This window comes from Saimiri boliviensis, chromosome 17 (genome assembly GCF_048565385.1).
Source record: "Saimiri boliviensis isolate mSaiBol1 chromosome 17, mSaiBol1.pri, whole genome shotgun sequence".
Classification (NCBI taxonomy): Eukaryota; Metazoa; Chordata; class Mammalia; order Primates; family Cebidae; genus Saimiri; species Saimiri boliviensis.
Genome location: NC_133465.1, coordinates 57,109,976 through 57,136,644, shown reverse-complemented (window position 1 = coordinate 57,136,644; position 26,669 = coordinate 57,109,976). Strand labels below are relative to the sequence as shown.

Genomic DNA, 26,669 nt, shown 5'->3' with positions numbered 1-26,669 from the left:
GCAGTCTTCAGTAGGATGTGATGAAGTTTGGGATAGGAATAACTTATTTTACAACTGGTCAGTGCATCCCTTTCTCCTCACCACAGCCCATCCATCTCACAGGCACATACATACCAGGATATTAGGAATAGGGCTTACCAGACTGCAACAGAGCAGAAAGCCAGGAAGTTCTTCTCTAATGGATGGACAGCCAGTGATCTGCCCGAAGAATGAACAATGGACTAACAAGTACACCTAGAGGATACAGATGCCTTATACCGGAAGCAAGGCTTATGAAAATGTATGTCCATTTCATATGAAATATTCATATGAAATGAATACAAAATAATATCTTGTATTTAGCTGCATTGAAACTTTAACAATAAGGAAATTTACTATCATTTTAAAGAGCACACGTGCAAGTCAATACATGTTACTAGAAACACTTTTCCAAATGACAGAAACAGATTTCCTCCTATACATTAAGCTCATGGAGGGCAGAATTTATGTCTAATTCATCCTCAAGCCCGCCCCAACACCTAATATAATACCTTCCTCAATATAACCATTTAATGGATATCTGCTGAGTGACTATATGAATAAATAAGATGTGGTATTACAAAGGGGTTTTAAGATTTTGTGATATAAACCATATTTAATTTTAATTTGTATATATTCTAATTAGTTGAAAGATAAACTTTTTTCATTTTCTATTATTTTGTATTTTACAAGTAGATTGATTTGATGTTAAAGCAGCATATAGTGACAAAAGCAGCAACAAAATCTTTGCCATTTAACTACTCTTTTACTTTCTACATCTTACAGCAAAAAAACACTTTAGAAACTCATTTTTGTAGTCAGAAATCTATAGAACTCTCTTTGTTTTTCCCAAGATAGTGAATCAGAGGCCTTTCCAACATGCCTCATCTACTTGGAAGAATTTCTTCCAGGAAGGAAATGAAAAATCAATAGAAAGTGAAAGAAACTGTCAGATACTGGGGAGCGGAAGCGAGCAGGGAGACTGTGGCTAGGTCTGGCTGAGAACTGAGTGAAGCTCCAATATAGGAGATGCGAAGAGAATGTCCCTCTGCAATCTACCTCTCTACTAGGGAACTGTGCAAGCTAGGCCATGGGGGAACACCCTGTCCCTCCTAAGTCCTAGATCTAACTAGGAGAGAGGACAGAAGAGTGTGAAAAGGATAATACCAGGAAATACCCCAGGCATTGTTCCAGACCTGGGACCCAATAGGGCAATGCCATTCTTGATTCTAACTCGTATCAAGTTGGGAGGGTCCCAGAAACCTAGAAGTGGTGGCAGCACCAGTATTAGTCTTGGGCCAGGATTTGGAGTACTGGATCTGGAGCAGGGGAAGAGCCCCCACAACCAGATCTGAGAGGTAAGTGTGGTGTACACTCCAGCTGTGGGTGCTAGAATTAGGATGCCCCTCCTTCATAGACCAAAATAGGAGGAGAAATGCTGAAGAGGAATGGTTTTCCTGGGTAGCGAGTTTTGTGACCACGGGCAGCTTTGAAAACAAAGTAAAAAAAATGCATGTGACATTTCTGAGTGTTCCAACTGGCTCCCTTGCTTGGAATGGTGTGTGAGCCCCTCAGGTCTGAAGAGGAAGAGGTAGGTCCCTTGACCACCCAGAGTAGGCACCTGGGACACCCATCATTTCCCATGCAGAGAACTTGGTGCAGCAGTAGTTGCTCTGTTTCTTGCCCAGCCTTATCTCCAGCCACCTGCTGACTGCCTCTAGACCCCTGTCAGAGCTGGTGCTCGTGCCCAATGTTGGGCGATGTGAATGCTGACTTGCCCAGTCCAGCTCTGCCCAGATTTGTCCTCCATTCAGACTGAGCACAGGACACAGCCCATTGAATGTTCCATGGTTCAGCCATTGTCTGGGCAATGAAGTACATCTCATGGTTAACAAAAATCAAGCATAAACTTTATTCCTGCAAGAGCAACTGGCTTTTACCTACAAGTGCCACCTACTGGTCTGGAGGTTAACCTACAAACCCCATAGTAAATCAGCTGACACAAATGCATAGCGCTTGGGAATAACCTAACATTCCCATGCCCTTGGCTAGCACAATCATCAATGCCACTGTGGCTTCTCAGGATGCTGTGAGCCTGCTTACCTTCCAGGTACACCACTACTAGAAACGGCATTTGAGAAAGCCACCACACCAAGTCTATTTATAACCAAGGAAATCATACAAAGTCTTACCACTTAACATGCCCAGAAGTAAACATACTTCATAGTTATGTCCTCAAGGGAAAAAAGTTACATTTCAATAAAATTCAAAAATAAGAAGTTACTATTTCTCCAGATGTGAAGAAATCATCATAATAATACAAGAAGTATAAAAAAGCAGGGTGTTGCAGCACCCACAAAAGAACACAGTAATTTTCTAGCAATTAATCTGAATCAAAATAAAATTTTTGAAATATCAGATAAAGAATTCATAATATATTTATTTTAAAGAGATTCAATGAGATAAAGGAGTATTCTGAAAACCAATACAAAGATATCAGAAAACCAGTTCAGGATATAAATTTTTAAAACTTGCCAATGAGATAGACATCTTAGAAAAAACAATTTCTGGAAATGCAAAAATGAATAAATTATAAAATACAGTTGAAAGCTTCAACAATTCACTAGACTAAGCGGAAATGAAAATTCTCAGAACTTGAAGGCAGGACTTTTGAATTAGTCCAGTTAAACAAAAATAAAGAAAAAATAAATTAAAAAAGAATGAACAAAGCCTTGGAGAAGTATGGGACTACATAAAGCAACTGATGTTACTAATGACTGGCATTCCTGAAAGAGAAGAAAAAGCAAAAGTTTAGCAAACCTACTTAAGGAAATAATTGACAAAACTTCTGTAGTCTAGCAAGAGATTTAAACATTCACATACAGGAAGTGAAACAAACACTAGAAAAAGATATTGCAAGATGCATGCACCATGAGAAACAGTCATCACATGTAATCTAAAGTCAATAGGAAGGAAAAAATCCTAGAATATCAAGACAAAAGTGTCTAGTCACCTATAAAGAAAAATCCATCAGACTGACATCAGACTTCTCAGCAGAAACCCTACAAAACAGAAGAGATTGGGATCCTATCTTCAGATTGCTTAAAAAGAAACTATCAACCACACATTTTATATCCTGACATAAGCTTCAGAAGCAAAAGAAAAATAAAATATTTCCCAGATAAGCAAATACTAAGAGAATTTGTCACTATTAAGCTGGTTCTATAATAAATGCTCAAAGGAGTCCTAAACATGTAAATGAAATGTCAGTATAAAAACACATTTAAGTATAAAACTCACAGGTTTACAAAGCAATTACACAAAGGAGGAAGAGAAAGAAATTAAATGGCAACATGACAAAACTCTACCAACCCACAAAGACAGAGAAAAAAGAAACAAAAAATTTATGAAACAACTAGATAGCAATATTATAACAAGAAGAAAACCTCATGTATCAATATTAACCTTGAATGCAAATGAGTGAATGCTCTACTGCAAAATTGAGGCATGAACAACAACAAAAAGTACAGACCAATATCCCTGATGAACATATATGCAAAAATCCTCAATGAAATACCAAGAAATCAAGTCCAACAGCACATCAAAAAGACAATACACCATGATCAAGTGGGTTTTATTTCAGGGAGGCAAGGATGATTCAACATATGCAAGTCAATAAATGTGATTCATCACATACACTGAATTAATGTTGAAAACCATATGACCTTCTCAATAAATGCAGAAAAAGCTTTGATAAAATTGACCATACCCTGATGATAAAAACCCTTAACAAACTAGGCATACAAGGAGTACACCTCAAAATAATAAAGGACACATATGGCGAACACCATGCTAAACAGGGAAAAGCTGAAAGCAATTCAACTAAGAACTGGAACAAGATAATAATGCACATTTTACCATGCTTATTCAACATGGAACTAGAAGTCCTTACCTGAGTATTTAAGGAAATAAAAGCCATCCAAATAGAAAAGGAGGAAGTCAGATTATCTCAGTTATTGATAATATGATCTTATACCTAAAAATCTCTAAAGATTTCTCTCCCTCAAAAAACCTCTTAGATTTGATAACTGAATTCAGTAAATGTTAGGATACAAAATCAATTGAAAATCAGTAGCATTTCTACACATTAAAAAAAGATGAGAACCAAATCAAGAAGCAATCCCATTTACAATAGTTACATAAAAAATAAAATACCTGAGAATATATTTAACCAAAGAAGTTAAAGGAAGGAAAGCTATGAAACACTGATTAAATAAGTTGTAGATGACACAAACAAATGGAAAAACATCTCATGTTCACAGGTTTGAAGAAGTGATATTGTTAAAATGACCATATTGCACAAAGCAATCTGAGATTCAATGCAATCGCTACAAAAATATCAATATCATTTTTCACACATTTAGAAAAAACAATCCTCAAATTGATATGGCATTAAAAAAAGAGCCAGAATAGTCAAAGCAAAAAGAACAACACTGGGAACATAACATTATCTCACCTCAAATTATACTACAAGGTTATAGTAATCAAAACAGCATGGAACTAGAATAAAAATAGATCAGTGGAACAGAATATAGAACCCAGAAAAAACACCACATAACTAGAGCCAAATGATCTTTGACAAAGTCAATAATACTGGGGAAAGGACATCCTTTTTAACAAATGGTGCTCAGAAAACTGAATTGCCATATGCAGAAGAATGAAACTGAATCTCCCTCACCATATATAAAAATCAACTCAAGATAGATCAAAGAATTAAATGTAGGACTTGAAACTATACAAATACTAGAAGAAAACCTAAGGAAAAGTCTGTGGACATTGGTCTAAACAAAGAATTCATGACTAAGACCTCAAAAGCACAAGCAACAAAAACAGACTAATGGAACTTTAAACTAAAAAGCTTCTGGGAAGCAAAGCAAAAAAATCAGTAGAGTAGAATGACAACCTGCAGAATTGGAGAACAAATTTGTAAACTATGCACCTGACCTGGGGACTGATATCCAGAATTTACAAGGAACCCAAACAACTCAACAACAACAACGGCAACAAAATAATAGTAATAATAATAATAATAAATAATCCCATTAAAAATTGGCAAAGGACATGAGTAGACATTTTTCAAAAAAAGACATACAAAAGGCCAACAGGCCTATGAAAAAAAATGCTTATCACTAAACATTAGAGAAGTGCATATTAAAACCACAATGAGATACTGTCTTATTGTAGTCAGAATGGCTATTACTAACAAGTAAAAAAATAACAGATGTTGGTGAGGATTCAGAGAAAGGAAACACTAACACACTGCTGGTGGGAATGTAAATTAGTATAACCTCTAGAGAAAGCAGTATGGAGACTTCTCAAAGAACTAAAAATAAAACTATCATCTGATCCAGCAATTATACTACTGGCTATCTACCAAAAGGAAAAGTTCATTACTCATAGTTTTCTCAGCATTATTCACAGTAGCAAAGATATGGAATCAACTTAACTGTCCATAAATGGATGACTGAATAAAGAAAATGTGGCATACGCATACACACACACACATGCATATACATATATAGATATTTATAGAACACGCACGCGCACACACACACACACACACACACACACCCCATTTGTATGTACATTATCTTAAATGAAACAACTCAGAAAGGGAAAGTCAAATGCCACATGTTCTCATTTATAAGTGGAAGCCATACAATGGGTACCCATGAACATAGAGTTTGGAATGACAGTCACTAAAGACTTGGAAGGTGGAAGATCAGGAGGCGGCATGGGATGATAAATTACTTAATGGATACAATGTACATTATTTGGGTAATGGTTACACTAAAACCCCAGACTTCATGATTATCCAATATATCCATGTAAAAAAAAAAAAAAAAAAAAAACAACTGCATTTGTACCACTTCAATTTACACAAATTTTTTTTAAATAAATTTATAAAACTCTGCACTTTACTGCCTAATGTATTAACTATGTCAATAATCCCCTAGTTATTACAAGAGGGATACCAATATATGTCAGTTGAAATAGTATTATAAACAAGGAACAATTGCTAATCTTTTTCAAGTAGTAGTCAGTCCTTTAATTGTTTTACATTCTTTTGTTAAATGTTTAAAGTTTTCCTTGTACATATGATACAACAGAATACCAAATACATCCCACTGATGGTATATTTTTAAACTATTAGAAAGAAAATATAATTTCTATAATTTCAACATGTTATTATAAGAGGTTAAAATAATAATACAGTTGTTCCCCTGGCATCCATGGGGAATTGGTGCCAGGGCCCACTAAGGATACCAAACTCCATGGATGCTCAAGTCCCTTCATAAAATGGTGTAGTATTTGCATATAACCTGCACACATCCTCGTATATATTTTACTTCATCTCATAATCACTTAAATAATACGTAATCCAATGCTTACACATAACTTCATTCACATGGATGCAACATAGTACTTTGCACACAGCAAATCCAAGTTATGGTTTTTGGATCTTTATGTAATTTTTCTTTTCTGCATATTTTTGATCCATGGTTGATTGAATCCACGAATGTGAAATCCATGGATATGAAGGGCCAACTGTACTCTTCATTAAATATAACATGCAAGCAGTGTTTTAATGTTGATATAACTAATACTTGAACTGAAGCAGTTGTTTATTATGTAAACAGGAGAAATAAATAAGCAAAATTTAATTACGTGTTAGCTGAAATTAACTTAGAAACAAATTATTCTTAGCCAGGCACGGTGGCTCATGCCTGTAATCCCAGCACTTTGGGAGGCTGAGATGGGCGGATCACTTGAGGCCAGGAGTTCGAGACCTGGCCACCATGGTGAAACCCCCTCTCCACTAAAAATGCAATAATTAGCCAGGCATGGTGGTGCACACCTGTAGTCCCAGCTACTTGAGAGGCTGAGGCATGAGAATCCCTTGAACCCAGGAAGGAGAAGCTGCAGTGAGCCAAGATCACGCCACTGCACTCCAGCCTGGATGACAGAAAGACTCTGTCTAAAAAAAAAAAAAGAAAGAAAGAAAAAGAAAAAGAAATAAATTATTCTTTAAAGGTGCGAATGTACGGTTTTCTAAAAATCAGCCCCCATTAATGCCTCATTTGCTATTCTAAGTATTTTATAGCTTCCCATAAAACATATTACCTTTTTTTCATAGGTGTGTTTTAAATGACTTTTCTCCGTTTGAAACTTGTTTTCTTGATCCTGTGAATGATAAATGTTTATGTTTTAAATTATACTACAGTCAATAAAATTAGCAATCTAATGAAATTAATCCATCTACTTAATGTCAAACTTTCCTTCAGAGTTTTGCATATTATTAAGTAAGCCCTAAAGGTAGAAATATGAGTAGCTTTATATTACAAGGCATAAAATCTTAGTCATCTGAAGACATTACTATTCTCAAAAGTACTTGCTTTACAGTATAAGAAAACTTTTCAGACCCTTAGAATTAAGAGATTACTTTAAAAATGAGCAAGTAAATCAATACGTGAATGATAAATTTGAAGTTATATCATATACCAGTCCTTGGTATTTTTTTGATCATGAGAGAAAATATCTAAAAGGTGCAAAAAAGAGATGGAAAAAGAGAGAGGCAGAGAAAGAGAGATGGAAAGAAAAAGAGAGAAATGAAGACTGGCAGATAATTTAAAAGAAGGAAATTGTTCTAAAACAATAATGTATTAAATACAATTTATTTTTGAAACTAATCTCAAAAGAGATCATTCAAATTCAAATTATTATACTTTATTCTCTACATCTCATTAGCATCTATGTCTGTTTAAATAAAATGTAAATTTATGCAATGCGATAAAAGAATCAGAAAAGACTGCCTGCATTTCTGAGTTTTATTTTTTTAATTGACTCTCAATTATACATCTAAATCAAGAAAACTGTGTTTGACTACTGTTCTTCTCTGTAGAAATACGAGACTCACCCTTAGTTGTTGTTTTCTTTGAAGTTCTGTTTCCTGTAACTGATGTTTTAATTGACAGACATTCTGTTCTAATTCTTCAATCATACTAGATGCCTAGAAGGATTTTAAGAATAAAAAGCAGGATATTGATTTTTGTACCATATTAAACCTTCTGAATGAAAAAATATCCCGTTTTTACCCCTGAAATTTCAATCAGAATTAAAATTATCTAGAAATCTGAATGAAAAATGTTTTTAAAAGATAGTGGAAAAATTAACCTTTTAAAGTAAAAATATAAATTATGCTGCATAGTATTTAATATTATGAAAATGTAACACTGACATAAAAATATAATCTTTTAAAGTAAAAATAGAAATTAAATGCGACATAGTATTGTTATGGAAATATAACACACATAAAAATATTAGGTTTACAGAAAATGTCAAGATTTTAATTATAAAATCAAAGCAGAAGCAAGATTTCAAAATAATAATAATGCATATACTCTATAAAATGTAATATTCATTTAACTAAGCACTGGAATTTATGTTTCCTCCTTTTAAAATTTTGTCACTTAAAATGATTATCTTATAGCAGAATTCAGTTTATTACACATTTGTATTGTGCTACATAGTAGACATTATAGTTTTAAACATTTTAAATACCAATAAAAATTCTTGAGGTTCCTGTTAATTTAAGAACAAAGTAAAATAGAGACTAATTTGAAATGCCAAATAATTTCTACTTGGCTATCTGTGGCTGTCGGCTGAGTGAATAAATACTCAATGTGGATTATTTACCAACATAAATGATACCTTAGAAGCTGAAAGAGCATGTTCTTGTTTTAGAAGGTTTATGTCAGCATCATACTTGGTTTGCAACAGTTTCAAGTTTTGCTCATGATCATTTACAAGATGCTCTTTCTCTTTATGCAGTGTGTTGCGCCTAAAAGCAAGAGGATAAAATAAACTTTCAATGTATTTAGAACCAATCTCTAAAATGAATTCTTTTAATCAACAAAATCCAAATACATCTCCATTCAATATATTAAATAAGTATCCATATTTTTGTCAACTGCTTCTAAACATTCTGCTTATGTTAAAAACAGTTTGGGTACAGTGGCTCATGCCTGAAATTCTAGCACTTTAGAGGGGCCAAGGCAAGAGGATCACTTCAGAAAAAGAGTTTGAGACCAATCTGGGCCATAGAGTTGAGACCCTGTCCCTACAAAAAAATAAAAATAGAAAAATTAGCCAGGTATTGTGGTGCATGCCTGAGGTCCTGGCTACTTGGGAAGAAGAGAAGGGAGAATCGCATGAGCCCAGGAGTTTGAGATATAGTGAGCCACGATCACGCCACTGCAGTCCAGTCTGGGTAACAGACAGAGACCCTATTTCTAAATAAATAAATAAACTCACAGCAGTATTTAATTTAAAACTTCCCAAGGCTAAATGCATACGGTATAATTAATTTTGGCAGATAACTTGTACAGTTAATATCAGTGCTTTATAGCTATATCTGATAGAGATCTGATTTCAGACAATACCTTGCCTTTACTTCTTGTAATTCACTACACGTTATCTGGTAACATCTTTCAAGTTCCACTTTTTCTTGAATTAATTTCTGCCTCTGTAAATTACTGTTCTCTGCTTCTCCAGTCAGCTGCTGGACACGGGCCTCCAGTTCTTTGATCATGTGGTTCTGAAAGAACAGCTCATGGTTAAGAAAGCCTCTAACTCAGTTGTAACACTTTTGTATCAGTAAGAAGCTTGAGGAAAATGTATAGTCTATAAGAATAAATAAAACAAAAGTATCATAAACCATGGTAGTAAAAATTAAATCAACTTGGATATTAACAAAGTCTTTAAAGAAATAAAGCTTACTACCACAAAAATAAGAATATCATAGCTATATACTTTTAGCCTTTTGTTCATTTCATGAATATTTATGGGGGCTGATAATATTCCAGTAAATAAGACAAAGTCCCTATCCTCAGGAAGGTTTCAGCCTCTATGCTTCTTTATACATATATCCATTCGCTGACTACTTACCAGTGTTCTTTGCTTTTCATTTGAAGTTTTGAAAATGGACTATAATTATGAAAGTAATGTAATAATATTTTCAAAGGAAATCCATAACTACCCAAATTGTAACACAGGGTTCTCACATAAGTGAAACACTTAAAGTGTACAGGAACATTTAATTAGTTGTAGCATTAGTGTGCAAAATTTTATTCCTTTAACATCTTTACCATTTCATAAAATGCACTTCTCCAGTGTTCCACAGTATTCAGATTATCACTCAACTAAATCATTTCTCTATTATTTAATACTTACTTAGAATTTTTTCCCTTTGTAGAACTGCAATTTAAAATGTGGATGAAGATATTTATCATCTTTTAGATACTTTATCTAAAATTAGGGTAAGGAAGCATTAGCTGAAGGGACAATTTTCAGTTCTAAAATTAAACTTCTAATAAGTGTGAGTTATAAGGGTAGGTTAATAAGATATTGCAGTTAATTATTGTGTTATACTTGTTCTAAGATAACCATTTAAAAAATTCAGTTTAAGCATTAAATAATGTTTCAATCCTGACATCCTTTCTTCATTACAATACCAAATATGTATACAAGTTAAATTTTAGTGTAACAGCTTCCAATCTATAAAAATGACTTATCTAACTAGCATGATTTACAGATTAACTTCTTTAAATGCATGTAATTCTTGACTGAAAAACATCAGATGTTTCGATTTCTTCTTCATGCATCTTAATCAGTTTGCCTCTTCATTATTCTTCTGCTTTAGGAGCTCCTTTCAGAAAACAGTTTCAGTGTTCTAATATATAATCTAAACACCCTTTGTGTCCTGCATATTCATTGGCTGGAAGAAACAAAGAACACATACTTTGCCTTCCAGTTTTAGATGGTGGAATAAAGATGATTTTTATTCCTTCTTTTCTTGGAAATCCAGAAACGGACAAGATGAACTAGAAATAGAAATGCAAATTCCATCCTAATAAACCCTGAAAGAGGATATTCTACTATTGGCTATAAAGGAGTACCTTGCAGCAGATCACACTCCCAATGATAACAACTAAAAAACCCAGACAGATTTTTTTTTTTTGAGACACAGTCTCACTCTGTTACCCAGACTAGAATACAGCAGAGTAATCCTGGCTCATTACAGCCTCAACCTCCTAGGCTCAGGTGATCCTCCCACCTCTGCTACCTGAGCAGCTGAGACTACAGGTACATGCCACCACAACTGGATAATTTTTTTTTTTTTTGAGACGGAGTTTCGCTCTTGTTACCCAGGCTGGAGTGCAATGGCACGATCTCGGCTCACCGCAACCTCCGCCTCCTGGGTTCAGGCAATTCTCCTGCCTCAGCCTCCTGAGTAGCTGGGATTACAGGCACGAGCCACCATGCCCAGCTAATTTTTTTTTGTATTTTTAGTAGAGACGGGGTTTCACCATGTTGACCAGGATGGTCTCGATCTCTCAACCTCGTGATCCACCCGCCTCGGCCTCCCAAAGTGCTGTGATTACAGCTTGAGCCACCGTGCCCGGCTTTGGATAATTTGTGTATCTTTTTTTGGTAGCAATATGTCTCACTATGTTGGCCAGGTGGTCTCAAACCCCTGACCTCACACCATTCACCCTCCTTAGCCTCCCAAAGTGCTAGGATTACAGGCATGCACCACCAGGACCAGTGAAAGATTTAATTTGTAGGAAGGCACTTGAGAACTTCTAAGGCAGTTCGGAATCCTCATAAAGATGAGGTATCATCCTGTAAGTTGCTTTTACTCTACAGGTATTTTCCAATGTTGGAGGATGAGGGTGGGGCAAGGAAACAAGGGTGGATGGTGGCCTAGGCAGCCGGGACTTAAGGAACCATCCCTCAGAAAAGCAACACACAGAGAAGTGGGCACCATACCAGCAGTTTTCTCCTCAAGAGAATTTGTCGAATCTTTTCTTTTTCTTTTTGGAGATGGAGTCACACTCTGCTGCCTAGGCTGGATCTCAGCTCACTGAAACCTCCATCTCCTAAGTTCAAGCGATTCTCCTGCCTCAGCCACCTAAGTAGTTGGAATTACAGGTGCACACCACCAAACCTGGCTAATTTTTGTATTTTTAGTAGAGGCAGGGTTTCATTATGTTTGCCGGGCTGGTCTTAAACTCCTGACCTCAAGTGATCTGCCCAGTTTGGCTTCCCAAAGTGCTGGCATTACAGGTGTGAGCCACCACACTTGGCCAAATTTGTCAAATTCTTAACATTTATAGGGCAGGAAGCCAAGAAACCAAGTGAAAAAATACCAGAAAAGCACACGGGAGTTTTCTGCAGTATCACTGTACTTAGGAGTAAAATAGAATCCAAGGAGGAGAGCCCCTGGCATTAATAATATCACAGGCTTTTGGTTGAGACCTATAGTGAGGACTACCACTAGGAGGAAAAGTTAGTCAAAAGTAGGCCAAAGATGACAAAGACTACAACCCAGCCTTGAGCCAATTCAGTCCCTGAATGGATCAGGTAGAATCTGTCTCTACATCAGCTGCCTCTCAGAAGTGAGAGCAAAGCCTCTCTAGAAGAAGGTAACATCATCCAGAGCCTTTATTATTTTTCATGCACAATGTTTGGCATGAATCACAAAATACAGGCATACTGAGAAATAAAATCAGAGGGAAAAAAAACAGAAAATAGAAATAGACATGTAGATGCCTATATATTGAAATTGTAAAACATATGAGGCATGTGTTCTCCTAACTTGAAATATATGAGACATCCCACAAAACAAGTGAAGATCAAATATAATTAAAGGAATAGTCCAGAAGAAGAAGTCTCATGGCTGGAAATCCTAGAAAATCTCATCAGAACAGTTATACGAACTAAGTCACATGCAAATAACATCATTGACTCAATAATAACAGATGCATATGTTATGACTGTAGCTTCTTTCAACATAATCTGGCATGAAAAAGAAGCAAGAAAGACTATGCTGAATGAAAAAGTCACACAAACCATTTTTGCACAAAGCAATCTATGGATGAGACTAATTAAGGGAAATAAATGATATCATAAGCAAATAAAAATTATAAGGGCAAACAACCAAAATAGAAAAAAACAAAATAGAGATCCAGCATTTACCTAGCTGGTATACCTAAAGAACAGAAACAATAGTACAGGAAAATACACTAAATGACATACTAGGAGAAAACTATATATGAAAATAATATATAAATAGAAAGGGTATACTGTAAAAGTCACAGACTGAAGAATGCTAAGACACAGGTAAAGTTATTAAACTCCAAGGAAATGATCCTTTTAAAGTATTAATCAGACAAGTCACTCTCTTGCAAAATCCTTCAGTGGCTTCTCTTATCACTCAGAATAAGAAGTGACTATCACCACCTTTGATTTCATCTCCTACCACTCTCCTCTCTCATTTACTATACTCCAGTCACAATGGCCTCCATGCTGTTTCTCAAAGTCATCAAGCTAGCCTCAAAGCCTTTTCATTTACTGTTCTTTCTGCCTAAAGCATCTTCCTCCAGGTGCCTGCATAGCTCACTTCCTCACTTCTTTTAGTTCTCCACCTAAATGTTACCTTGTGAAGGAATCTTTCCATAGAGCCACTCTACCTAAATAACCAGATCCCTATTGTCTATATTTTTCTGGGCTCTTAGCCTTTCTTTTGCTTTTTCTTTGTTGTTTGTTTTCCACAATAAAGTATAAGATCAAGACAGCCAAGACATTGCTTTATTTACACTAGATCTCCTGTTTCTTTCTAGAATATTGCTTAGCTTGTAGTAGGTATTCAATAAACATCTGTCAATTATGAAAACAGCTGACCTTGAACAATATGGGTGTGAACTGTGTGGGTCCACTTAAACACAGATTTTTTTTTAACTAAATAATGATCAAAATTACAATATTCAAAGGATGTGAAACCCACTTACATGGAGGGTCCAGTTTTCCTGTATCCAGACTCCACAAGGCCTACTGCAAGACTTGAGTATGTGCCAATTTTAGTATACACAGGGGGCCTGAAACCAATCCCCTGCACATACCAAGGCACTACTGCATTCTTAAAAAACAAAAACAGGATAACTGCTAAAATGTCAAAATGTCCATTCCATATTCAAAAATGGAATGATTTCTGGCCATACTATAGACACTATTAGCATTTTATAAGGTTATAACTGGGTTATAATGAAGAAATAACAAATATCTGTCCAATATAGAATATATCAAAAAATTTTTTGCATGTTCTATTAAAAAAGAGATAAAATACAAGAAATCCAACATAGACGTAAAGATATTCCCCTCTACATTAAAAGAATTTCTGAAAATCTATTTTTTTCTGTATATAAATGCAAAATAAATATGAACATTATAAAATTTCAGAAAATACCAAATTGCTAAAGAAATAAACCAAGACAAAAGGGGTTGAATTACACAAATAAATAAATCCATAGACTTTGCCTAAAGAAAAAGGGTTTCTTTCAGCCAGAAAAAACAGACAGCCCTCTTTCTACAATATGAATAATACAGTGGAGATGAGAGAAAAAATGCTCAGACAAAAGCATAAAACTATTTTTATGAGAGAAAGAAAAAAAGAGATAAAAGGGAAATAATCCAGGAATCAGAGAAGATAATGATGGACACTGAAGCACTATTGTGACCTCAGTTATCTGTACATCACTGAACAAAGTAACAGTAATTAAGTAAACTTGAAATTTTTTTTGTTTTTGTTTTCATTGAGATAGACTCTTACTGTTGCCCAGGCTGCAGTGCAGTGGCGTGATCTCGACTCACTGCAACCTCCACCTCCCAAGTCCTAATGCTTCAGTCTCCCAAGCAGCTGGGACTACAGGCATGTGCCACTATGCCCAGCTAAGTTTTTGCAATTTTTTTTTAGTAGAGATGGGGTTTTGAAATATTGGCCAGGCTGTTCTTGAACTTTTGACCTGAAGTGATCTGCCACCTAGGCCTCCCAAAGTGCGAAGACTAAAAGCGTGAGCCACCATGCCTAGCCTGAACTTGAAATTTTAACTAAGGAATTATTGAAATGATGACAAAAATTATCAGATCTGAAAGGGAGAGATTTGTGACTAAAATAGGTAACTTGCAGACTGTACCTGTTCAAAAGGAGCAGACTATGAGAGGAAATGCTTCCTGTTCATTGTCCTACCAAATGCTGTGGTTTGCACTGCTGGCCAGCCTTTCTGAGGATATGCATGTATTGTAAGTACTGACAAGTAAGTGCCTCTGTGACCGTGCTATTTGCCTATCTTTATTTGTCTCCGCCTGTTGGCAAAACCTCAGGTTCCAACAGAAAACAACTGTTGGTGAAGATGTGGAAAAACTGGTACCCTTGCGCACTGCTGGTGAGAATGAAAAATGGTATAACCATTATGGAAAACAGTACGGAGGCTCCTCAAAACTTTAAAAATAGAACTATCAAATGATCTAGCAATCACACTTCTTCTTATTTATTCAAAAGAACTGAAGTCAGGATCTCAAAGAGGTATTTTTACTCCCATGCAAAATGTTCGCTATAGCCAAGAGGTATAAACAATGGAGCATTAACCAGGGAGAATGGTGGGCAGGAGAAAGGACCAATGTGCAGCTCCCTCTTAGACCGACAGAGCAGCATCTGGAGACTCACACTGGGAACTTTTGCTCCAAGGACCACCACCGAAACTTACTAGGAAAACTGAAAGAATCCACAGACACTTTGAATAAAACAGCTTGTCACTACAAACACCACAAGACAGCCAAAACACTGTGAGTTCCCGAAGTGCCACAGGGGAAAGTTAGCCTCTGAATACACATCCCCACTGGGGAACCTGAACAACGTAAATGTCCATGGATGGATGAATAGCTAAAGAAAATGTGATATACGCAATGAGATACCATCTCACACCAATTAGAATGGCTATCATTAAAAAGTCAGGAAACAACAAAACTGGAGAGGATGTAGAGAAATTGGAATGCTTTTACACTGTTGGTGGGAGTGTAAATTAGTTCAACCATTGTGGAAGACAGTGTGGCAATTCCTCAAGCATCTAGAACCAGAAATACCATTTGACCCAGCAATCCCATTACTGGGTATATACCCAAAGGATTATAAATCATTCCACTATAAAGCCATACATACACGTACATTTATTATAGTACTGTTCATAGTAGCAAAGACTTGGAACCAACCCAAATGCCTATCAATAGACTGGATATAGAAAACGTGGCCCATATACACCATGGAATACTATGCAGCCATTAAAAAAAGGATGAGCTCATGTCCTTTGCAGGGATATGAATGAAACTGGAAACCATCATTCTCAGCAAACTAACACAGGAACAGAAAGCCAAACACCACATGGTCTCACTCATGAATGAGAGTTGAACAAATGAGAACACATGGGCACAGGGAGGGGAACATCACACACCGGGGCCTGTCAGGGGTTAGGAGGCTAAGAGAGGGACAGCATTAGGAAAAATACCTAATGTACGTAACGGGTTGATGGGTGCAGCAAACCACCATGGCATGTGTACACCTACGCAACAAACCTGCATGTTCTGTACATGTATCCCAGAACTTAAAGTATAAAAAGAAAAAAAAAGAAGGAAAATGTGGTATATACATGCAATGGAATATTATTTAGCCACTAAAAAGGGGAAACCTCTCATATGTTAAAACTTGGATTAACCTTGAGGACATTATGCTGCATGAAATAAGATAGTCACAGAGGGGCAAATACTGCATGATTCCAGTTATGCAGTATCTCTGAAACAGTCAAACCCATATAAACAAAGTAGGATGGTGGTTGCCAGGGGCTAGACGGAATGGAAAATGGGGAGGCGCTACTCAATGGGTACAGAGTTTTAGTCATGAAAGATAAAAAAGTTCTAGAGATATGACATACGACATCGTACCTATAGTTACTAATATTGCAGTGTACCTGAAAAATGTGTTAAGAGAGTAGATCCCATGCTATGTGTTTTTACCACAATAAAAAGAGAAAACAATGGCTAAAACTTACCACCACATTAAATGTGCATACATGTAAAATTCTTGCCCAGACCACTGACATATTTTAATAATGAAGAATATAATGACAACAGCCACCACTGAACCCTTATTATTAGTTCAGGAACCGTGCTAAGTGTTTTACCAGCTTTAGGCCATTTACTCTTCCCCAAAAAACTATGAGGTAGGTATCATTAACATCATTTTAAATGTGAAAAAACTAACACTTAGCAAAATTGATTAACACAGCCACACTTGCACTACTGGTAAACTGGAAAGCAGTAGAAAAGAATCTGATCCAAGATCTCCCTGAATCAAAACCCATTCCACTGCATTACATCTTCTCCAAGACTTTGATATTCTGCTCACAGGATTAATATAAAACGAATTTACAAAAATACCTCAGGTACACATATCATTTCAAAACATAAGGTACACAAAGAAAGCTAAAATGCAGTACTGCAATACTTGGGGTCTCCTTCTTAACTCCCACAGTATTACTGCTATTATTACCAGTCCCAAGACAAGATTTTTTTTTTAATTCTGTAATTTGAAGACTGTAGTGTTTTCTACCTTGAACAATTTATTATAATAAAGGGCAGGCTAGTAAAATTCTGTTCATTTCTAAGCCCCTTTAATAAAATGCTCATTCCAAGAAAAATGGGATATTATAATCTATTTGCTATGAGAAAAGAGCAGCAGAAATAACAATCTGTTACCATAAAATGTCTCCTAAATATGTGTTGAAATAAAGGTGACTCATTATTCAATGATTTCTTAAACATACACTTTAGTTAGCTTAGATCAATAAAGTCAAAAGTTATCAGGTTTAAAATATAATAATTTTTAAGAAATGAATTTTATAATATACAACCAGAATGCTCTAAAAATAAAATTTCAATCTTCATCCACCCTCCATCTCTCTTTCTTCCTGCTACCACCTCTCTCCCCACTCTCTCTCTCTTCTCTCTCTCGTCTCGCTCTCCCGCTCTGGTCATGTTAATGTCACTGGGGTATTACGTGATTACCTCCTGGCTTTTGCATTTCAAACTATATTGAATAATTCTAACCATAATACTGAGTAATGATTCAATCATCTTCCTCTCTAATATTTATGCATAGTCTTTTCCCTGTTTCAACAAATTAACTGCCCATCCTGAATTTTATCATGACTTCCATAGGATGCTTTTTCTCATACTATGAGATTATGTTTGTCTTTTTACAACAACGATTCTTACTCTAGTATCATAAAAGGATGAAAAGTACATTCCCAATGACTTCATCAGTAATAGAAATCCCTTCAGCACACTACTCATCATATTCTATCAAGCTGGTACTACTTTTTAAAATAAATTTTGTAACATACCTGAGACCAAACTTCACCGGTTTGACAAAAAAGACTATTTCTCCTGAGAATGCTTCAGAAAATAAAGAATGCTATGTATAATATAGATTTTAAGTATATACATAGATACGATTGATTATTATATATCTAAGGCCTACCAGATGGACAAAACCAATCTAGTTGGTACTATCAGTGAAGGCTGACATAAAATTAGGAAGTCCTGGGGTTGTACCAGACACAACAGTCACTAGAGGGAAGACAAAAATTGGAAGTCAAGAAAAGGGGCCAGACGCAGTGGCTCATACCTATAATCCCAGGATTTTGAGAGGCCAAGGCAGGTGGATTGAGGTCAGGCAGGAGTTTGAGACTATCCTGGCTAACATGGTGAAACCATGTCTCCACTAAAAACACAAAAATTAGCTGAGTGTGGTAGTGGGCACCTGTAATCCTAGCTACTCAGGAGGCTAAGGCAGGAGAATTGCTTGAACCCGGGAGGCAGAAGTTGCAGTGAGCCGAGATCACACCATGCACTCCAGACTGGGCAACAAGAGCAAAACTCTGTCTCAAAAAAAAAAAAAAAAAAAAAAAAGAAGCTGAGAAAAAGATTCTGAAGCAGAAAAACAAAATAGCAGTAAATCATGCTGAAAGGACAAGGCAAAAGAAACTGGATAAAGTTTAAGCAGGTTAAAAAGAAAAAAGAAGATGCTGATACAATTTCTTCAAACACCAAACACCTGCCAAGACATAACTGTGGTTAGAAGCTGGCATGCTTTCTCACACGCAGATAAATATTATATGAAATGAAAAGTGGCCTCAGCATTAAGATCCGTATTTGTCAAATACTTTTGTATATACTGATGCCAACTTTCTGATTGAAGAAGCAAACTATGTGATGTCACTTACTCATTTTATTATTGAGTTTTAAAGCATTTTCTAAACACTAATGTTTTGCACACAATTCTACACCTGAAGTACATAAATTTTGAATCTATAATGTCAAGTGAACACCTATAAGCATATATAAAGTATCCTAAAAACGACATTTTGCCAAAATAATTTTTTAAACAGAATATAAAGAGCTAAAAGAATGAAAAACAGGGGAGTTCTTAAAAATGGAGTAAAAAATTATTCAAGAAAAAGAATGCTGATGAAGAATTGTGTTTCACAGGCTGTAACAGAATACAGAAGCAGAATTCAGTGGTATATGACAAGAGAATCAGGGAAGAAAGAAGTTACTGCATATAAAATGATGAACAGATTACCTTGCATGAACTGGATATTTCCTTGCATTGGGAACTCAAAAGTAGCACTTGGAATACTAGGTTGGACTTCATAAATCGATGTAACGTATAAGCATTAATTATAATAGGCATGATACTAGGAATTCAAGGTTTTAATCATGGGAAAATGAGAAAAAATGTACTTGTTGGCTATGGAGTAAGAGGAGACAGGAGAGTCACTGGCAGGTTACTTGGAGAGCAGGGATGAGGCAACAATGGCCTGGACTCAACTGGTAGCTGTGGAAACAGAAGGGAAGAGAGCAGATCCAAGAAAATTTTCAGAGAAGTAAAATGGATGATTCTGCAAAATACTAAATAAGGGAGATGAGGGCCGGGATCACACCTGTAATCCCAGCACTTTGGGAGGCCGAGGCAGCCGAATCACCTTAGGTTGGGAGTTCTAGACCAGCCTGACCAACATAGAGAAACCCCACCTCTACTAAAAATACAAAATTAGCCAAGCATGGTGGTGCATGCCTGTAATCCCAGCTGCTCAGTAGGCTGAGGCAGGAGAATCACTTGAACCCGGGCGGCGGAGGTTGCAGTGAGCCAAGGTCACGCCATTGTACTCCAGCCTGGGCAACAAAAGCAAAACTCTCTCTCAAAAAAAACTAAAAATAAGGGAGATGAAAAGTAGGAAAAACATAAATCTCCCAGGTTCAAAATTTAATGTGCCAACAGAATGGTGATGATGCCAATCGAGAATTAAAAGGAAATCTGGAAAAGGGTATTATTTTGGTATTAATTATCATAGATATGATTTTCTGTAAGTCTTAGAAAACGTAAAATATCCCATAGGCTTTTCATTGTACAAGATCTATTGATAGAAGAAATCAGTCTGGACACATAAATGCTAGAGTTTTACATACAAACAATTTGCAACCTTGTAGGAGTTAAAAATTAAAAAGGGGTAGTATTAGGCAACTACTTGGTATCCACAGTTCTCCTATGGCAAACTCCTATGGCAAAAAGCACAACTAATTTTATCTTATTTCACAAGCTTCTTATTAAAATAGGACATATTTTGGCTGGACATGGTGGCTCATGCCTGTAATGCCAGCACTTTGAGAGGCCAAGGTGGGCGGATCACGAGGTCAGGAGGTTGAGATCATCATGGCCAACATGGTGAAACCCTGTCTCTTCTAAAATACAAAAAATTAGCCAGACATGGTGGTACATGCCTGTAGCCTCAGCTACTCAGGAGGCTGAGGCAGGAGAATTGCTTGAACACAGGAGGCGGAGGTCGCAGTGAGCCGAGATCACGCCACTGCACCCCAGAGCAAGACTCTGTCTCAACAACAACAACAAAAAGGATATATTTTCATAAGAAGTTTGTGTGCCACTGCACTCCAGCCTGGGCAACAGAGCAAGACTGCATAAGTCTTAAAGATACGTAAGTTATGATTTATGACAAAAGGTGCATAAGTCTATAAGTTTATGATTTATGAGGTTATAAATCATAAATCTTAAAAATAAATTCTGATAACTCTTTTACAAATTGAAAACTCATGAACCACTAGAAGATGTGAACATTGCCAGCCTCTCTAAAGCTTTCTTAGTTACCCTCTATCCAGGTAACCACTATTTTGACCTCTATCAGCACAAATTTTGCCTTTTTTCAAACTTTGTATAAATGGATTCACAGAGTATGTAACTCTTTTGGGTCAGGTTTCTTCATGCCTATTATATGCCTATGGAATTCATCCACGTTGTAGAATGTAAGGGTAGTTTAATCTTTTTCAATACTGTATATAGTATGCTAAAATAATTTATCCATTCTATTGATGAGCTGTCTTTAGTTTTTGACTATTAAAAATAAAGTGGCCTGTAATCCCAGCAATTTGGGAGGCCAAGGTGAACAGATCATGAGGTCAGTAGTTTGAGACCAGCCTGGCCAACATAGTGAAACTCCGTCTCTATTAAAAATACAAAATTAGCCAGGCATGGTGGCGCATCCCTGTAATCCCAGCTGCTCGGGAGGCTGAGGCAGGAGAATTGCTTGAACCCAGGAGGTGGAGGTTGCAGTGAGCTGAGACCACGCCTTTGCACTCCAGCATGGGTGACGGAGAGAGACTCCTTCTAAAAATAAATAAATAAATAAACAAAACAACGTGGCTATGAAGACTCTCATACATGTTTTATGATGCATACGTGCACAGATTTCTTTTGGTTATACATGTTGCAGTGAAATCATGGAGTCATAAGATGTGCCTATGTCAAGCCTCAGTAGTTATCATCAAAGAACTTTTCAAACCAGATATAACAATTTGAACTCCTTACAACAGTATATGTGACTTCAGACTATTCTGCATGTTTGTCAAAACTTGGTATTGTGATTTTGTTGGTTTTTGTTAAATTTAGCCCTTTTTGTAAGTATATAGCGATACTGAACTGATTGAACTATATTTCCCTGACTATTAATGATCTGAGTACCTTTTTAAGTGTTTATTAATCATCTGCATATATTCTTTTATGTGCTGCCTATTCAAGTATATTGCTCTTTTTTATTGAATTGTTTTTCTTGTTGAGTTTTAGAAAGGCTTTCTGTATTTAAAATGCAAGACCCTTATTGAATAAAGGAATTGCAAATATCTTCTTCTATTCTGAATTGACTTTTCCCTTTCATTTTTACTTCTTTTTCTGGGGTGCGGGGGTAGAGGGTGAGGGACAGAATCTGGCTCTGTTGCCCAGGCTAGAGTGCAGTGGAGCTATCTCAGCTCACTGCAGCCTCCACCTACCAGTTCAAGAGATTCTCACGCCTCAGCCTCCCAAGTAGCTGGGAGCATGCACCAACCACATTCGGCTAATTCTTGTATTTTTAGTAGAAACAGGGTTTTGCCATGTTGGCCAGGCTGGTCTCAAACTTCTAGTCTCAAGTGATTCACCCGCCTTGGCCTTCCAAAATGCTAGGATTACAGGCTAAGTCACCATGCCCAGCCCCTTTTCCCTTTCTTAATGATACCTTTGGTGAACAAAAGGTATTAATTTTAATATATTCTAATTTATTAGCATTTTTCTTCAAAGTTAACATTTAATTTCCCTTTTAAGAAATCTTTGGGCAGGGCACAATGGCTCACACCTGTAATCCCAGCACTTTGGGAGGCCGAGGTGAGCGGATCATGAGGTGAGGAGATTGAAACCATCCTGGCTAATATGGTGATATGCCATCTCCTTTAAAAATACAAAAATTAGCTGGGCATCGTGGTGCGTACCTGTAGTCCCAGCTACTCAGGAGGCTGAGGCAGGAGAATTGCTTGAACGCTGGAGACAGAGGTTGCAGTGAGCTGAGATCCCACCACTGCACTCCAGCCTGGGTGACAGAGAGAGATTCCAGCTCAAAAAAAAAAAAAAAAAGAAAGAAATCTTTGACTAGTCCAAGCCATGAAGACATTCTAAGATTTCTTCTATAAGTTTTATTATTTTACTTAGACATTCAATTCTAAGATGTTCCTAAAATTGGTTTATTAAATGATGTAAAGGTTCAGGATGAATTTTTTCCATATGAATATTCAATTGACCAATTCAACTGATTGAAAGAGCTACTTTTCACAGTGAATGGCTTGGTAAAAAAATAAATAAAGTAATTGTAATTTTCATTAAAACTAATATCTATATTGCTAGTCCCCCAAATTCAAAAGAACAAGGAGAAAATGATTTTAGAATTATTATATAATGAATATACATTGCGAAACAAAAAATATATCCACTACCAAGATAAGTATTGTAGAAAATTAAAATTTTTGTCGAACAAGAAAAAACATTATGTTTGACCTAAGTAGCAAATAAAGCAGAATTTAAATGCTAATTTATGGGGAAAAAAAATTTTAAGCTAGCCAGGCATGGTAGCTCACGCCTATAATCCCAGCACTTTGGGAGGCCTAGAAAGGCAGATCACCTGAGGTCAGGAATTCAAGATCAGCCTGGCCAATATGACAAAATCCTGTCTCTACTAAAAACTACAAAAATTAGCAGCACGTGGTGGCACACACCTGTAATCCTAGCTACTGGGGAGGCTGAAGCAGGAGAATCACCTGAACACAGGAGGCAGAGGTCACAATGAGCTGAGATCACGCAACTGCCCTCCAACGTGGGCAACAGAGCAAGACTGTCTCAAAAAAATAAACTGCTACAATAATAATAATATGTATTTGTGATAGATATAATGTGATGAGAAGAGCATTTTATCTCTGAGGATCTTCCTGCCTAAACCCATAAGCCCAGTCCAATCATGAGGAAACCATCAGACAGATACTACTAGATGAGTATTTTACAATATGTCTGACCCAATCAATACTCCTCAATCACAGTGATAAAAACAAGGCAGACTAAGAAATTATCACAACCAAAAGAAGAGTAAGGAGGCATAACAACTAAACTTCATGTGGTATCCTAGATGAGATCCTGGAAAAGAAACAGAACATTAGGTTTCTGAAGAAACAGAAACTAAGGAAATCTGAATAAACTAAAGACTTTAGCTAACAGTGTATCAATATTGATTCATTTATTGTGAAATGTGTACCAAGATAACATAAAATGTTAAAAATAGGAGAAACTGAGTTCAGGTTATATGTGAATTCTTTGTACTATCTTCTTAAATTTTCTATAAATCTAAAACTGCTCAGAAAATGTGTCTATTTTTAAATGGTCATTTTATTCAACACAATGAATTGGTGCTATTTTGGGATTTCTCCATTATAATCATTGTGAGATCGGGAGAAAAAATGGTGATAGAAACTATGAAGTCAAATTCTAGCTATCTAAGTGAGTCCATGAATAGTTCTACGAATTATCATATGTCACTACTATGTCTAAGACTTTTGACACTCCTTAAGGTAAAGGATCTTAACCTACCTTAACCTACCACAGAGCATCATGAACGGAATTCAGACTGTGGCTGAATTAGAATTTTTTCTTTAAAGTTCATTTTCATTTTCACCACCCTAACTGAAATTTAACATTTCCCTTCAATTGTGAATGCAGTATCAGACAAAGGTAGCATTAACAATATCTGGAACAAACAGAAATCACGGATATTTTTATAGTTCATTACATTATTGAGCAGTCACTGAATATTGTTTGCCCTCATTGGTATTCAGAAATTACTACCATGCCTACTGCTAGATCTTGATATTTACTGCATTAATGTACAAGCATATGTATTACTTTATCACAGTTTTGATTTACTAATATTTTAACAACTGAAACAATATAATTTTTCTTTGTAACCTTTTATTTGATTTTTAAAACATTATTCTAAGAAGGACTATAGAGACTTCACCAGATTCCCAGCAGGGTCCATGGTACAAAAAATGTTAAGAACGCCAATAAGAAAGCCTAGAATCTCAATAACCCACAGACTTTCAGTATGTCTAAACCCTAATGTCAATAGAGCCCTATCATTTTACAGCCTTCATCTTCCCAAGCATCTAGCAATGAAGCTATAATTTTTATATTTTTGTTTTAATATTTGTTTTAAAAATCTATTGTTTGCATACTTTCACTATGAGTTTCTCATAAGAAAATTCCTGCCAACACCAAAATACGTAAGTTTCATAATCTATATAAGTGTCTGCTTACAATAAATGGCAGTAAGACAACAAGACTCAACAAAAAAGAAAGAAGCCTGAAAGCACAACAAAACAGAGAAACTGATTCTCAGTGACAGTCTCGTCTTTCATCTTAAGCCAGGCCTTGAACTCTACCTTGTTTAATTATTAAATCAGGAGCTGCTCAGCAAGACCTGTCTAGTTTCGACAATTCTTAAATTCAATCCTGCTGACAGACTCTGTCCATTTTTCTCTATATTTACTAGTATTACCTATGACAAAGTTTGAATGCTAATTTTTAAAATTCAACTTTCATTAAAAAGAATGAAGCTTCTGTGACAGGTACCTCTCGGCTCTAAAGCATGACTTTTCTTTTTATCCCAAACTTATAAAAATTAAAAATTCCATTATGAATGATACTTCTCTCAATATTATTTAATAAATAAAATATACCCATGCAATAAACCTCAAAGAAATATACTTTACAAATTTCCATTTTAATATTATTTATTTATTAAATATATTAACTTTTGGGAATTTAAACGTTGAAATAATGAAAATGTATTTTAGATTTAAATTTGGTTTTTGTCCATGGCTTTAAATATCAAAGAGCTATCTGTACACCCATGTTCATGCCAGCATTATTCACAGTAGCTAAAAGGTAGAAGCAACTCGAGTGTCCATCCACCAATGCATGGACACACACGTACGCATAGAGGGGAATATTATTCAGCCTTTAAAAAGAAACTTTGACACACGCCACAACATTAATGGACCATAATGACATTATGCGAAGTGAAATACGTCAGTCACTAAAGGATAAATACGGCATTATTCCACTTATATGAGATTCCTAGAATGGTCAAATTTGTAAGAGACTAAAAGTAGAAAGGTGGTTGTGAGGAGCTGAATGAAGAGGGCAAATGGAGAGTTACTGTTTACCGGGTACAGAGTATTAGGAAAGATGAAAAAATAGTAGCGATTGTTGTACCACAATGTAAATGTACATAATGCCATTGAACCATATACTTAAAAGTATTAAAATGGTAAATTTCATGTTATGCCTATTCAGTAAAAAAAGAATGAGGAAAAAGGATCTGACGATTTATTTGTATCCTAAATATATTAAATGTTCCCATAAATCAAGGAAAAGAATAACAGAATTTAAAAATAGACAAAGGGGATTAATCGGCAATTTTAAAAGGCCAAGAAACATAAGAGCCAAAAGAGAAATGAAAATTAAAATAATACATTTTTCAAATTAGAAACAAAAAAAATTTTTTTGAAACCAGGTTACACTCTGTCACCCAGGCTGGAGTGCAGTGGTATGATCATGGCTCTTTGCAGCTTTGGCTTCCTGGGCTCAAGTAATCCTCCTACCTCGGCCCCACAAGCAGCTGGGACTACAAGTGTGTGCTACCATGCCCGGTTAATTTTTGTATTTTTTGTGGAGATGATGTCTTGCTGTGTTGCTCAGGGTGGTGTCAAACTCC

General features: G+C 36.0%; 1 protein-coding gene across 4 annotated transcripts in view; it reads right to left on the bottom strand.

Annotated features, from left to right (window-relative positions):
• The window catches only part of CEP112 (centrosomal protein 112), a 563,636-nt gene that overhangs the window by 403,193 nt on the left and 133,774 nt on the right, over positions 1 to 26,669 (bottom strand). For all 4 annotated transcript variants that reach the window (XM_074388877.1, XM_003931804.4, XM_074388878.1 and 1 more), the window contains 4 exons: positions 9,522 to 9,676; positions 8,791 to 8,920; positions 7,997 to 8,089; positions 7,204 to 7,263 (listed from right to left, as the gene is read on the bottom strand). In XM_074388877.1, coding sequence (XP_074244978.1) covers positions 7,204 to 7,263; positions 7,997 to 8,089; positions 8,791 to 8,920; positions 9,522 to 9,676 — 438 coding nt within the window. The remainder of the gene's footprint in view (positions 1 to 7,203; positions 7,264 to 7,996; positions 8,090 to 8,790; positions 8,921 to 9,521; positions 9,677 to 26,669) is intronic.